The 12,723-nt window shown below is 48.7% G+C and overlaps 2 protein-coding genes across 2 annotated transcripts; both read right to left on the bottom strand.

Annotated features, from left to right (window-relative positions):
- Window positions 1-1,936: 1,936 nt before the first annotated feature.
- Window positions 1,937-3,358, bottom strand: B0J16DRAFT_388812 (uncharacterized protein; the record flags this gene model as incomplete). Its single annotated transcript, XM_046131773.1, has 6 exons — window positions 1,937-2,441; window positions 2,498-2,705; window positions 2,757-2,925; window positions 2,981-3,057; window positions 3,105-3,141; window positions 3,188-3,358. 6 exons carry the CDS (start codon window positions 3,356-3,358, stop codon window positions 1,937-1,939), a joined length of 1,167 nt encoding a protein of 388 aa, XP_045979325.1.
- A 1,479-nt stretch (window positions 3,359-4,837) lies between these two features.
- B0J16DRAFT_404901 (uncharacterized protein) lies at window positions 4,838-12,662 on the bottom strand (the record flags this gene model as incomplete). Its single annotated transcript, XM_046132843.1, has 5 exons — window positions 4,838-5,710; window positions 5,759-12,162; window positions 12,207-12,264; window positions 12,313-12,399; window positions 12,444-12,662. The coding sequence occupies 5 exons, from the start codon at window positions 12,660-12,662 to the stop codon at window positions 4,838-4,840; spliced, it is 7,641 nt and encodes a 2,546-aa protein (XP_045979324.1).
- Window positions 12,663-12,723: the final 61 nt, after the last annotated feature.

The raw sequence follows: 12,723 nt of genomic DNA, 5'->3' as shown, positions 1-12,723 counted from the left end.
TCGCTCACTTCCTGTCCATGTCTATTGATCTCATGGTCAACAAAAAACCTTCAAAATGAGAACACCAAATGTGAGAAGCCAGACACCAGTAAAATCACACCAGATGGTGATCTCGTCCTCGTCGTTGGACCGGAAACCCAAAAGGTCCTTCTCTCATCTAAGGTAAACCTTGCCGCCTGGAAGTTCTTCAACAGTGACCAGTGTTAGGCCTTTTGAGTTAACTCTCCCAGGAGATGATGCTGTCGGAATGGAAATTGTTTACTTCATCCATCGTTACCGTGACGACCGTAGTCTTGAGACCACTGTCGAGGTCCTTGGATCGGCCATTCCAATAAAAAAGTACAATGTCTTTGAGGCCTCAAAGGATGCCAGAAAGTCTTGGCTCCAAACCGTTGAGACAGCTTCCGAAGATCTAATTCGCCTCAATGCCAGAATGCTACTGCGTATCTTCTTGGCGATGAACAAAGATCCAGCCACTTTCAGCCCAAAGTCATCTAATGATGTCATGTGTAATGCGGGGTTTGTATTTGGGCGAATGGGAACTATGGTTCTACTTGCAAAGTTTAGGAATGATAATAGTTGAGGTTTCTCAACAACTTGACATGTAAACATCATGACTTCGATAAATACTGTACTTGCTTCCTCCAAACCAGTCTCTGTTGCTATCAGTGATGCCGAATCCACCAAATAAGGTCAATTGAAAACAGCCTTGTCTGTCGTAACAGAAAAGTTGTGGAAGTCGGCATGGGGAACACAACAGACGAAAAACAGAATGGAGATGTGGATATCGCTCTAGATGGCGACCTTATTCTTGTGGTCGGTCTAGACAAGACGAAATTTCAAGTCTCCTTAGCATTGTTAATAGCTACCTTAAAACCCTTCTCTGCAATGCTAGGGTAAAACTGGAAAGAAGGTAACAGTATGCGCAGTTGCAATAAGCTATACTATTTATCCCTATCTAAGGATAATGCTAATACCTTAAGGGTTATTTATTATATTATCTACTACTAAAATAATAAGATACCCTAGACCCTTTCTACTATTGAGGTCTTTAAACTTACTGTTGCTGCCAATAAGTACTACCTAGCAAATGCCATAAAGTTTGCAAGTAATACCTAGCTGCAAGCACCTAGAGGTAAACCTAATATTCTTATAACTCTAGCTACTGTAGTATACCTCCTAGGAAACGCACAAGGTTTTAGGGACATTATAAAAGCATTAGTCCTTAACTGCTTTAATCCTTATTATATTGTTAGAAATAATAAGGTTTAGTCCGTTCTACCCTAGAAGGTATTCTGTAAGTACTTAAGGACTAACTTTAATATTTAACCAACTAATAACTAAATAGCTATACTAGAAGAGCAGAGAGGATTAGCAAGGCTATAGCTAGTAAATATTCTAATTGTAGGTAGAGGGGCTAATTTATGTAACTACAGATGTAGATAGTTAAGTAGTTGTACATTTTTATATATATAGTTACTAGAAAGAGAGTACCTTTGGCTAAGAAACCTTTCCTATAGCTCTATCTTAAGCGCATTAATGAAGGTAGATGGGATGCCAGATCCAGTCCCCTAGGGGCAAAGCAATAAGTGTTCTATGTCCCGGTTTCATGCGGTCCCACTATACAGACAACGCCGGATTTCTGAACTGAGCACTTTTGATGCAAAGCTTGGACTTTGCCTGCGCTGTGTGCGCTTAGACACAATTGAGTTTGATTGTAGCGACCACAGCTAGGAAAGAGTAGCACAGTTCTCCCTAGACTATGAGTATAATATAGGTCTTCTTATTGGTAATTGAAAGTCTCTTTATTGAAAGTATAACAAGAATGCATGGCGGTATTAAAACAATAAGCAGCTCTACAACGAAAAGCTGTCTGTCACCAGATTTTAACATAAGTGCGACTCCATTGCAGAAAGCCTTAACCCCCAATGTTTCCTTACTTATTCAAAGTAAACGTATCCATTGGAATGTCCTCAGACTTGCTCTCCACGGCTACTTCCCGTCTGACGTGTATTTGGGACCATTTCCCTTGCTTGGTATCCTTTCTTCCGACGCCATCGTGTCCATCAACATACAAGCCGTCCGTTGATCCTTGCAAACTTCGACTATCATCCAAGCGTTCGAATGACCCATTCAGCTCGTTGACTGTTTCTATGATTGTGGTATTCTTCCCCCTGGTGGGAATCTGGCCAATTGCGTGCATCGCAGAGAACTTGCTTCTCGTGTTGTTTCCAGAAGATGCGTCTGGTTTCGAGGAACCTATAATGGGTGCCAGCATTCGCTTCAGAATTGGTGCACATGGTGGAAGGCACGCTCCAATTATCGCGAGGCAAATTTCGGTGGTTGACGCAAGGTCGCCCCAGATGAGAGTTTGAGTGATATTTGCGGACGTCTGGAAGATCAAGAATAGGACGAGGCGAGAAATCGAGGCGAGCACAACACTGAGTAATAAGCCTGTTAGCATACAGTCGCATGGCCAGACCCAACGTGTACGTACCTGCCACCGAGAAGAAAGATGGTAGTAACGGCCCACTTCTTGTCTCGGTTCATCTGCAGATTCCAGACCTCACGGACGGGAAGGGCTACAGTGAGAATATCGAAGATGATGTTGGGAATCGTGATACCGACATAGAACCGATTCGAGTCGATGCACTTAGCAGGGATAGTTTTGTCCCAATATCCCGCTATTGGGCGGCAGCTAAAGACTGTGGCCATCTGTTAGCAGACTGAGCTTCAGGCATTGCAATGCGACGTACTGCAAACGATCTCACAGGCAAATCCCCAGCTAGCTATCAGAGTAACTAGAATCCATGTTCCATAACGGAGGAAGCGCGATTGAGAGAAGATGCGGTAATACATTGCAAGAACAGCCATCTTAGATAAGGGAGCTGCTAAGCAATACGTCGTCTCGAGACCAATGACGCACTAAAGGAAAGGGTTAGTGATACCTTGCAGTAGTGGAAATGGAAGCAGAACATACCTTGAGCATATTTGAGACTCCATTGGGATAATCTCTTCCCACCTTGATGATGTTGTCTCCATAACCGAAGTGTATAGCTTTTCAAGTCAGTATACCTCAGCGCAATAGACAGTGAAAAGCTTACCAACACCTTCAGCGATAAGAACGAAATGATTTGCCGTCTTGGAGTCGTTAGCACCATAAGTCAATTGGGTCGATTTAACTGACCAGAGCGGCGATTGAAGTGTATTCGTCAACAGTCCACTTACTCCTCGTTATGTAAGAAGACGTATACAGACGCATGCCGACAAAAAGAGTAGCAACAAAACTGAGGATGCAATGGGGCACCATCATCACTGCGGCAATGTTGCCCTCCGAATAGAAAGAAGCGTGATCCATGTTGTCAGAATGACGGGTATGAGGATTTGCCAAACTGGGCGTTTAGCTTCACTGCTCATGTACATATACCACCTCAGGCGCGCAATTACTCGCGTCAAACCACTAGCTGCTTCAATTTCTGCAGTTCTGTATGAACCCGTAACAATAGCACTTATGTTCTTACCGCTACTGGTAAAAACGCGAGAGGCGGGTAGGAGCCGACATTAGTCCCTGGCGCGCCTTTGCCTGTTGTGGCTTAGATGAATCGATCTAGGCCAGCCAAGAGTGATCTAACTCTCTAATTCTCAAGCGTAGACCACGCTAGGGGCCTGGACAGTCAGGGGGATAGGAGATCAAGCTAAAACGGATCTGGCTAGATACTTATCCGATAATCCGGTGCAAACGATAAGGTTCAATAGTTCACGGCTAGTTCCGCTGTATCCGATTGCAGATCTACTCTAGACTACATTGATCTTCAGAAACGTCGATCTCCCGTCTCCTGCAGCAGGTCCTGAGGTGGTCCAGATAGAGTATTAATTCTTCAACAGTACAAATATGTCTTACGTATTTTATCTAGAACAACATGGTTGTTCGAGCAAAGGCTGACTGGGAGAATTAGTTTCATTTCATTAGGTCTTGCTTTATAGCTGTGGATAAAAGCCTATCCTTAGTATGACTCCTGCACATTGGCTGGGATACGACTGTTCGAGTCAGAAAACACTAGCCCTGTACCATATCTGACACGCCGTTACGTATGAATCTACCTTGCTGCAAGTTTTTCAAATCTGCAGCCGCACTGTCGGAACCGAAAGGCTAGTCATATCCGTGCTGGTACTAGATCGAGTTAAACAAATTAAGCCGTAGCAATATATTGGCATTAGTCCCCCACGTTGCGCTTGCCACTCTTAGTCAGGAGATGTTTCTCGGCCCGGCAGGCAAAAGAACAGGCTGTCATGTTCTAGACCAATCTCCCCATTAATAGCTACCAGCACAGAGCCAGAGAGCACACGCAGACTGAGATAAACACTGCGATTTAATAATCTTAGTATCCTACATATTAGGGAACAAAATATGACCTCCATCTGCACTTGCCCTGTCACTTACCTTTCCCACCATTCCAAGTTCGGAAGCACCAATACGTGAAAATGATCTTCGCCTGGACTCGTTCATTTTGCAGTGGGGTCGGCTTCCAAGCGTCCCCATCCTATGGACAATTGATTGAAACCTTCCCGGCAAACCAGTGCTCCAAAGGGGAAAGTACACTGCAATCACTACGAGAACTCCAACGAAAACACATTCGCCGAACAGCATAGTCCCTAGGGCCAAAGGGATGCGATGTATTTCTTACAAAAATGAACAAAACATATCTCCTAACTTTCCAAGAACTCCACCGTAGAATAAAGCAAGGCAAGAGCAAAACCGCGAAGTAAAAAAAGCAAGAATAAGATATTATCCAGAAACCCAAGAAACTGCAAATCAGATACCAGTGATGGACAGTCATCAAGCATCGCCGTCATGAGCCTCCTTTCGTAGCGCAGCAGGAAGAATCTTACTCTTCAAAGCAATATCGCCAGCCAACGCAACCAACGACCCCTTTCCGAGCACCTCAAAAACCGCGACGTCCGCCTTAGCCTCCCTAAACAACCAATTCCTCAACTCAACCGCCACAAGAGAATCCAACCCATAAGCAGCCATTGACTGCGATGCATCAATGCTCTCTGCAGGCATACCCAACATCTTGGACATCTTGTCGATGATAGCATCGCAGATGAGGTTAGTCGCCTCACCAAGCGACTTGGCAGCAGGGACAGACTCAGCAAGTCGCAGACCATTTTCTGAATCAGTTTCATGGACCTGTTTTCTACCCATTTGAAGGAGATGTGAGAACTTGGCGTCACGGAACCAGAAGGGAAGCTCATCAGGACTTGCATCGCTACCCTCTGCCATACCCTGCGTTCCAAGACCAGTGACGACTTGACAGTTTGTCTCTGATCGTTTGGGTTGAAGGATAGCTTGCTTGATCATGGAGAAGAACTCCGCCTGGGAGATAGTCAAGTAACCCCATCGCTCCAGGTTTACAACATAGTCTGCGTTCTCAGCAACAAATCCAACGTCATCGATACCACCAAGGTCGAGGGCTACGGCGGGAAGACCCAGCTGAGTGCGGTAGTGAGCAAACGCGTCTTGGAATGCACCACCAGCTGCGTAGTTGGCTTGGCTCGAGTTTCCAACAACACCGGCAGCTGAAGAAAGCATGATGAAGAAGTCAAGAGGCATGTCCTTGGTAAGGTTATGGAGGTTGATGGTTCCGGCAACCTTGGGACGGATGGCGTCCTGATACTGTGCGTAGGACATAGCTTCAAAGATGGAATCCTGGATATGTTAGTCACTGCATACATTTGGTCTTCAAAACAAACTTACGTGGAGAACCATTCCGCCATGGATAAGACCACGGAGGGGAGGCATGGTCTTGAGAAGCTCGTTCACACCAGTGGAAAGCTTGTTGTAATCCGAAACATCGCATTGGAGAACAGCAACGTTCACTCCCTTCTTCTCCAGACGTTCAACAAGAGCGGCAGCTTCAGGCTTCGAAGTACCAGAACGTGAAACAAAGATCAGGTTCTTAGCACCATGTTCAGCCAACCAAGCAGAGGTAGCCCTTCCCAGACCTCCCAGACCACCAACAAGCAGATAAGATGCATCAGCCGGAAGCTGAAGTGTCTCTTCACTCTTGGGAAGAACCTTGACTAGATCATCGGCATTGGCTGTGATGATGAGCTTACCCAGGTGTTTACCAGCCTGCATGACTCGGAAGGCATCTTCGATCTGAGACACAGGGTATGTCGTAATGGGACTAATCTCATGAACCTTGTTCTGTCGCAGAAGTTCCATGACAGAGTTCAGGGCTGCGGCTCCAAGAGGCTTGCTATGGCGGAAGATGACGGTCAAATCGACAGATGCGAAGGTGACGTTGCGGATAAAAGGAGTCATGTCGAGTTTGGTGTTGATCTCGATATCACGTTTTCCAATCTCAATGAATCGACCAAACATGGAGATACAGTGCCATGTCTCGCGAAGTAGCTCACCAGCCAGGGAGTTTAGGACAACTTCAACACCTTTGCCGTTAGTCATACGGCGGATACCATCAGCGAAGGAGCTATCCCGACTGGAGAAGATGTGGTCATCAGGAATTCCATAAGTCTCGATAAGGAAGCGACGCTTGTCCGCCGTTCCAACAGTGGCGTAAATCTCAGCACCGACCATCTTGGCCAACATGATGGCAGCTTGGCCAACACCACCAGCGGCAGCATGGATGAGAATACTCTCACCCTTCTGGAGCCTTGCCGTGTCGATGATGGCGAAATAAGCGGTGCAGTAAACAATGGGAAGGGAAGCAGCAACTTCAAACGTCATCTCATCAGGAATCTTCTGGACCAAGGTCGCCGGATTGCGAACATAGGTACTGTAACAACCGAGAGTCCAAGTACATACACGATCACCTGGCTGAAGATGTGTGACGTTATCACCGACTTGGGTAACGATTCCACTGCATTCACAGCCGAGGAAGTTATCGACAAGCTGGCCCATAGCAACCATGATATCACGGAAGTTGACACCCGAAGCAGCGACGCGAATATCAACCTCGTCAGGGCCAATGGGTGATGCAAAGGTCGGGTCGTCCTTGAAACGAAGAGTGTCGAGAAGACCAGGAATACCAATCTCAAGCTTCAAAGGACGACCCGGTTGGTGGAATGGTTGGAGCTCAGGAACGGGTTCTTGCGTCTCATGGGCGATGTACTGGTTGGCAGAAATATCCTCGATGACTCGGGGGATCATAAGTCGACCGTCTCGTTCTCGAAACTCCCAATCATTCTTGGAAATATCGTCGTCTTGGCGGAACAGGCCCTGGAAGACGTTGAGAATAGAGCTTGCAGCATCTGAAGGTGAAGCTGATCCGCTAGACTCATCCAGATCGAGAGTGACGAGGCGTTTTGTCTGGTCTTCAGAACGGATAGAGCGGGAGAGTCCAGTCATAAGGCTGACTTCAGGAGAGGATCGACGCGAGACCCAAAGAAGGCCCTTGCTTGAGGAAACAATGCTTCGAAGCTTGAGGAACTTGTCTTCATTCATCTGGTGAAGTACAGGCTGCGAGGCTTCGTCAAGACAGATGCATACCTTGTGGGGAGTTGAGTCGTAGTCACCCAAAGAGACAACATCGGGCTGGAAGCCAGTCAGGTTGGCAAGACCTTTTTTCAATTGCTTCATAGCAACAACATCGCACCCGAATGAATCCAAGATAACAGCTTGTGGATACGTGCTCTGCTCCTCCCGTGCAGCAGTAGTAATCATAACGCTGTACATACACTCCTCAGCATCAGGAAAGTCCCGCAGACAGATATCCAATCCAGAAAAACCGGTCCTGTGCAAGAGCTCAGACCATGACTCTTCAGTCAGAGTAGGTCCATGGGTACGACCCTCAGCAGCACCAAGCCACCAACCAGGCAGGTTCCCAAAGATGACGGATCCGCGGAGGAGAAGATGAGTGACTTCCATGAGAATGAGCTTACCGCCAGGCTTGAGAAGCTTGCGGACGTTTTCCATTGTCTTCTTCATGGTTCCAGTTGCATGGAGGACGTTGGCTGCGATGATAACGTCGTAGGAGCCGAGGGTGAAACCTTGGTCCTGTAGGTCTCCCTCAACGTCGAGACGCTTGAAGTTGACGAATGGAGCCCAAGCTTTGAAGTTCTCCTGGGCCTTCTCGAAGAAGCCGCTCGAGATATCAGTAAAGTCATACTGGGCGAAGCGAGGGTAGGATCCATCATGACCACCGAGTGTCTCGAGTATGGGCTTCGTAGCACCGCCTGTACCGGCTCCAATCTCAAGAATCTTGAGGTCGGGTTGCTTGTGGGACAGTTTCTGGATGATCTTGGACATTTGCTCGTAACAACGATCGGTTCCAAGAGCTGTACGGTAGAGATCGTACAGAAGATCGTTCTCCAACATGAGAGTCAGAGGGTCCGATTCTTGGCGGAGGATGGGGACGAGGTTTTCTCCCATTCGACAGATCATTTCACCTTCAGCGCTGAAGGAAGAGACCCTCTTGGCCAAAGACTGTTGATCGACCTCGGAGCAAGAGGTCCACAGGGGAGATTGGTGCGCAAATTCGTTGTTGGCTGCACGTTGGCAAGCATCGACCATCTGATCGTGGAACAAACGATGGTGAGAAGACATCTTGGCGCGGTCCTCGGGCGTGAGGGTTTCAACAGCGCGCTTCATATAGAGAAAAGCTGCCGTCTCCATGTCACGAATCTCGGACGAGATTTCAGGAGTGGAAGTCGTTGGAGGAAGAACCTTGTTGATGTTCTTAGCCTCGAGGAGACTCAGGTCATCATCCCAGACCATATCGAAGCAAAGCTTGCGATCGTCTGCGCTGGTCTCGGCAGAAACCATATGTGCGATAGATGAACACCTCAAGCCCTGAATCTCAATCATGGCCAGGCCATCGCTGTCATCCAAGGCAGTGATATCAGCATCAGCGTGACGAAAGCCCTTCCAGAGTGCCGACGAGGCAACCTTAAGAGTTTGTCCGGGCGCGCTGCAAGCTCGGTTGGCTACCATCATACGCTTGATAAAGGTAGGAACAAGAGGACTTGATAGATCCTTGTCGCCAGATGCCAAAGCTGGGAAGATGGTTTGCAAGACAGAGTCGAGGGTGACGGGGTGTAGAAGATGGGGGAACTGGAAGTTGTGGGGCATAAGTTGAGCTGTATCTGGGACAGACACGTTGGCGTAGACGAGTGGTTGGTTCTTCGCACTGCGGAGATTGGAAATGTTCTGGAATGATGGACCGTAGTAGAGTCCGACATGTTCAAGGTCATCGTACATGTGTCGTGTACTAACTCCGTCCTCGCAAACTTCCTCATGATGAGTGACTGTCTTGTGAGACATCTCAGCGCGAAGCTTGGTCTCCTTCGCACCGCCCAGTTCAGCTGAAGAGTACCCCTTCACAGCAGCGATACAGCCACGGCAATGTTCACTCCAGTCTTCCGTCTCAGTAACAGTAAAGAGTCTAAACTCCCACCAGTGGTTGGAAGACTCAACAGCAGATGTGCCCCAAGGTCGAGCAGTGAACATGGTTTCCAGGTCATCATCCCCCTCGTTGATCATGATAGCCTTGCCGATCTGAACATCGCGAAGTTCAAACTCGGTGACTTGATCAGCATCGACCATCTGTCTCATCGCCTCGATCGCCATAGCAATCATACCAGCAGCCGGGTAGAGAATCTTGCCTTCAACCTTATGATCCTTAATCCAGGGAAGCTCAGAAAGACGGATGAAGCCTCTCCAGCGAGGCTCACTTGGATTCCAGTCTGAAACTGGGGCTCCGATAAGGTCCTTGCGAGGCTGCTTCCTCAGACGATATTCCTTGCTGATTCTCGATTCGTGCCAGTAGCGTTGCGTGTGGTTCCAGGGATAAGGAGGGAGATTGGGAAGAACACGAGGACAAGGTCCATCGACCGGCTCATTGATTCGTGCGAGGTTGACAGGGTATCCGTTCATGTAGAGATCGCCAGCTGCCTTTTGAATGGCCGCTACGTCTTCCTCCTTGCGGACAAGGCACGATGTGTAAGGTAACTTGGCTTTGCCATTGAACGCGTGATCCTTGAGGATACTCTTGATGGGTCCAGCAAGAGCAGAGTGAGGACCAACCTCGACGAGCATCTGCACGTTCATCTTGTTGCCACGAGTCAAACGTTTTCCGTCGGGCTTGAGACCAAGACACATGTTCTTGAGGGAAGAGTTGAACTGGACTGGAGAAGTCATATTCTTGACCCAGTACTCAGAGTCAAGTTCAGAGATAGGAGTCAACGCGCCGTTTACAGAAGAGTATAACTGCACTTCCCCTCTCTGGTTGGGAGGAGGAAGAGATTCGAGAGACTTGCGGTAGGTATCAGCGATCTTCTGCATGTGATGAGAGTGATAGGCCACAGGGACCTTGAGACGGCGGAAAAAGACGCCCGTGTCTTGCAACAAAGACTCAAATTCCTCAAGTGCGGGAACGTCACCTGAGACGGTGACGTTGGAAGGACTGTTGTAGCAGGCAATAACCAGTTTGCCCCTCGTCAACCTTCCAAGGTAGCCTTGCGCCTCATCTGGGGACAGTCCAACAGCCGCCATGCTTCCATCGAGAGTAGAGTCGGCAGCAAGATGAGAAGAGGCTACACCACGGTAATAAGCAGCAATCATGGCGGCCGCATGGGTGAGAGCCCCAGCCGCATACGCAGCAGCAATCTCGCCGCTCGAGTGGCCAGTAACAGCAGTGGGATGAACGTTCCATGACCGGATCAGGTCAACAAGAGCGATTTGCACAGCCGTAGATAACGGTTGACTGTACAAGGGCTCGTTGACAAGACTATCGTCTGCTTTTTGGAGTTCCTCGACAAGGTCCCAGGTACAGCCAATGTTCTTGAGAGTCATACCAGCGCGATACAGACTGTCGGCGAAAAGGCTGTACTGCTGCATAAGCCCAACGCCCATTTGCGCAGTTTGAGCACCTTGACCAGTGAAGACGAGGCCGAGTCGCGTAACGCGCTGGGACTTGATGAGGGTGGTCTTGCTATCCTCAAGAACCTCGATGAGTTCGGGGAAGGAACTGGCAGAGACGGCCAGCCTGTGACCTAGTTGAGACCGGCGCTGGGAGAGGGTGTGGGCGAGTTGTTGTAGAAGACCAGGGCGAGACGATTCGCGGAGGTATGAAGCCATGCGATTGAAGAGAGCGGGTGCCACTTCTTGATCGTTACCTGATAGGACGAAGATTCGACGATGAACCTCTGAGTCGAGGATGAGTTTGGGTGCGTCGTAGCCATCGAGGACGACGTGGGCGTTTGTACCGCCGTAGCCGAAGCTGTTGACTGAAGCTCGACGGGGGACATTTTCTGGCCACTGGGTAAGTTCTGTGGGAACCTTGATGTTCCATCCTTCTAGGTCTAGTCGACCATTCGGTTTCTCAAAGTTCATGTTCGGGGGAATCTGCCCTTTCTCCAAACACAGAACAGCCTTGATAACACCAGCAAGGCCACTGGCACCCTCCAAATGTCCAATGTTGGTCTTGATAGAGCCAAGATACAAAGGTGAAGAGCGCTCACGATCAGCAGTAAAGACTCGGTGGATTGCACCTGCTTCCATGGGGTCTCCTGCTTGAGTTCCTGTACCATGCGCTTCAAAGTAGCCCGTTTCGGCAGGATCGAGGTTTGCGTTGGCATACACCTCCCGGATAAGGTCAGCCTGGGCATCGCCGTTGGGGAGTGTGATACCAGCAGTTCGGCCATCCGAGTTGACGCCTGTGCCACGAATAACTGCACGAATCGGGTCGCCATCACGGATAGCCTTGTCCAAAGGCTTGAGGACAAGCGTAGCGATACCTTCACCTCTGGCATATCCCTTCGCTCGATGGTCAAAAGCATAAGACCGACCATCAGGCGAAAGGAAGCCCAGCAAACTCATAGCAACCATGATATCAGGGCTAAAGATCAGGTTCGTACCGCCAACGATAGCCTGCTCAGCCTCACCCGTTCGTAGACCTTGAACAGCGAGATGAAGGCCGACAAGACTGGACGAGCAGGCTGTGTCGACAGTGATGCTGGGGCCCTTGAGGTTGAAGAAGTAGGAGATGCGGTTGGAGAGGATAGACTGGCCGTTGCCGGTTGCTTGGTACAGTGGACCAGTCTCAGGGTCACGACACATTATGTCTGCGTAGTCCTTGTTGAAGACGCCGATGTGAACGGATGTTTTGGTGCCGGATGCTTGCTCGATTGAGATGCCGGCTTTGCAGTGTTAGCTCTGTGGTGGAATAGATCAAGAAACTTACCATTCTCAAGAGCTTCATAGGCCGACTCTAACTGGAGTCTTTGCTGGGGATCCATGGCCTGCGATGTTAGTCTCATGCATACAATGAACTGACGGAGTTTACTTACTTTAGCCTCGTTACGACTGATTCCAAAGAAAGGAGCATCAAAACAAGCAATATCCTCGTCTAGGAAATGACCACCAATTACATTCATCTAGTAAGGTTAGTATACAAACATGTACACACGAATCAACTTACTGCTCCATTTCGGTCTGGGTCAGGATGATAGAAAGCATCCAAAGCAAATCTATCTTCGGGAACCTTGGACCAAGCACTCTTTCCCTCTGAAATCATCTTCCAAAGAGCCTCAGGCGAGTCAGAGCCACCTGGGAATCTGGTGCTGATACCAGTGATAGCGATGGGCATGTTGAGGTCAACAGCCTTACCAGAGCTGGTTTCGTTTGCGTTTCCGTTCATGTTGAATAAGGATTGGTATAATGTGGTGAAAGATAGCTGATAGTTGCAATTATCGTAAAAC

The sequence above is a fragment of the Fusarium flagelliforme genome, assembly GCF_020744385.1.
Source record: "Fusarium flagelliforme strain FIESC 12 MPI-CAGE-AA-0113 chromosome Unknown B0J16scaffold_7, whole genome shotgun sequence".
NCBI classification, from domain to species: Eukaryota; Fungi; Ascomycota; class Sordariomycetes; order Hypocreales; family Nectriaceae; genus Fusarium; species Fusarium flagelliforme.
Note: the sequence above shows the minus strand (reverse complement) of the source record. Positions and strands in the feature narration are given on the sequence as shown.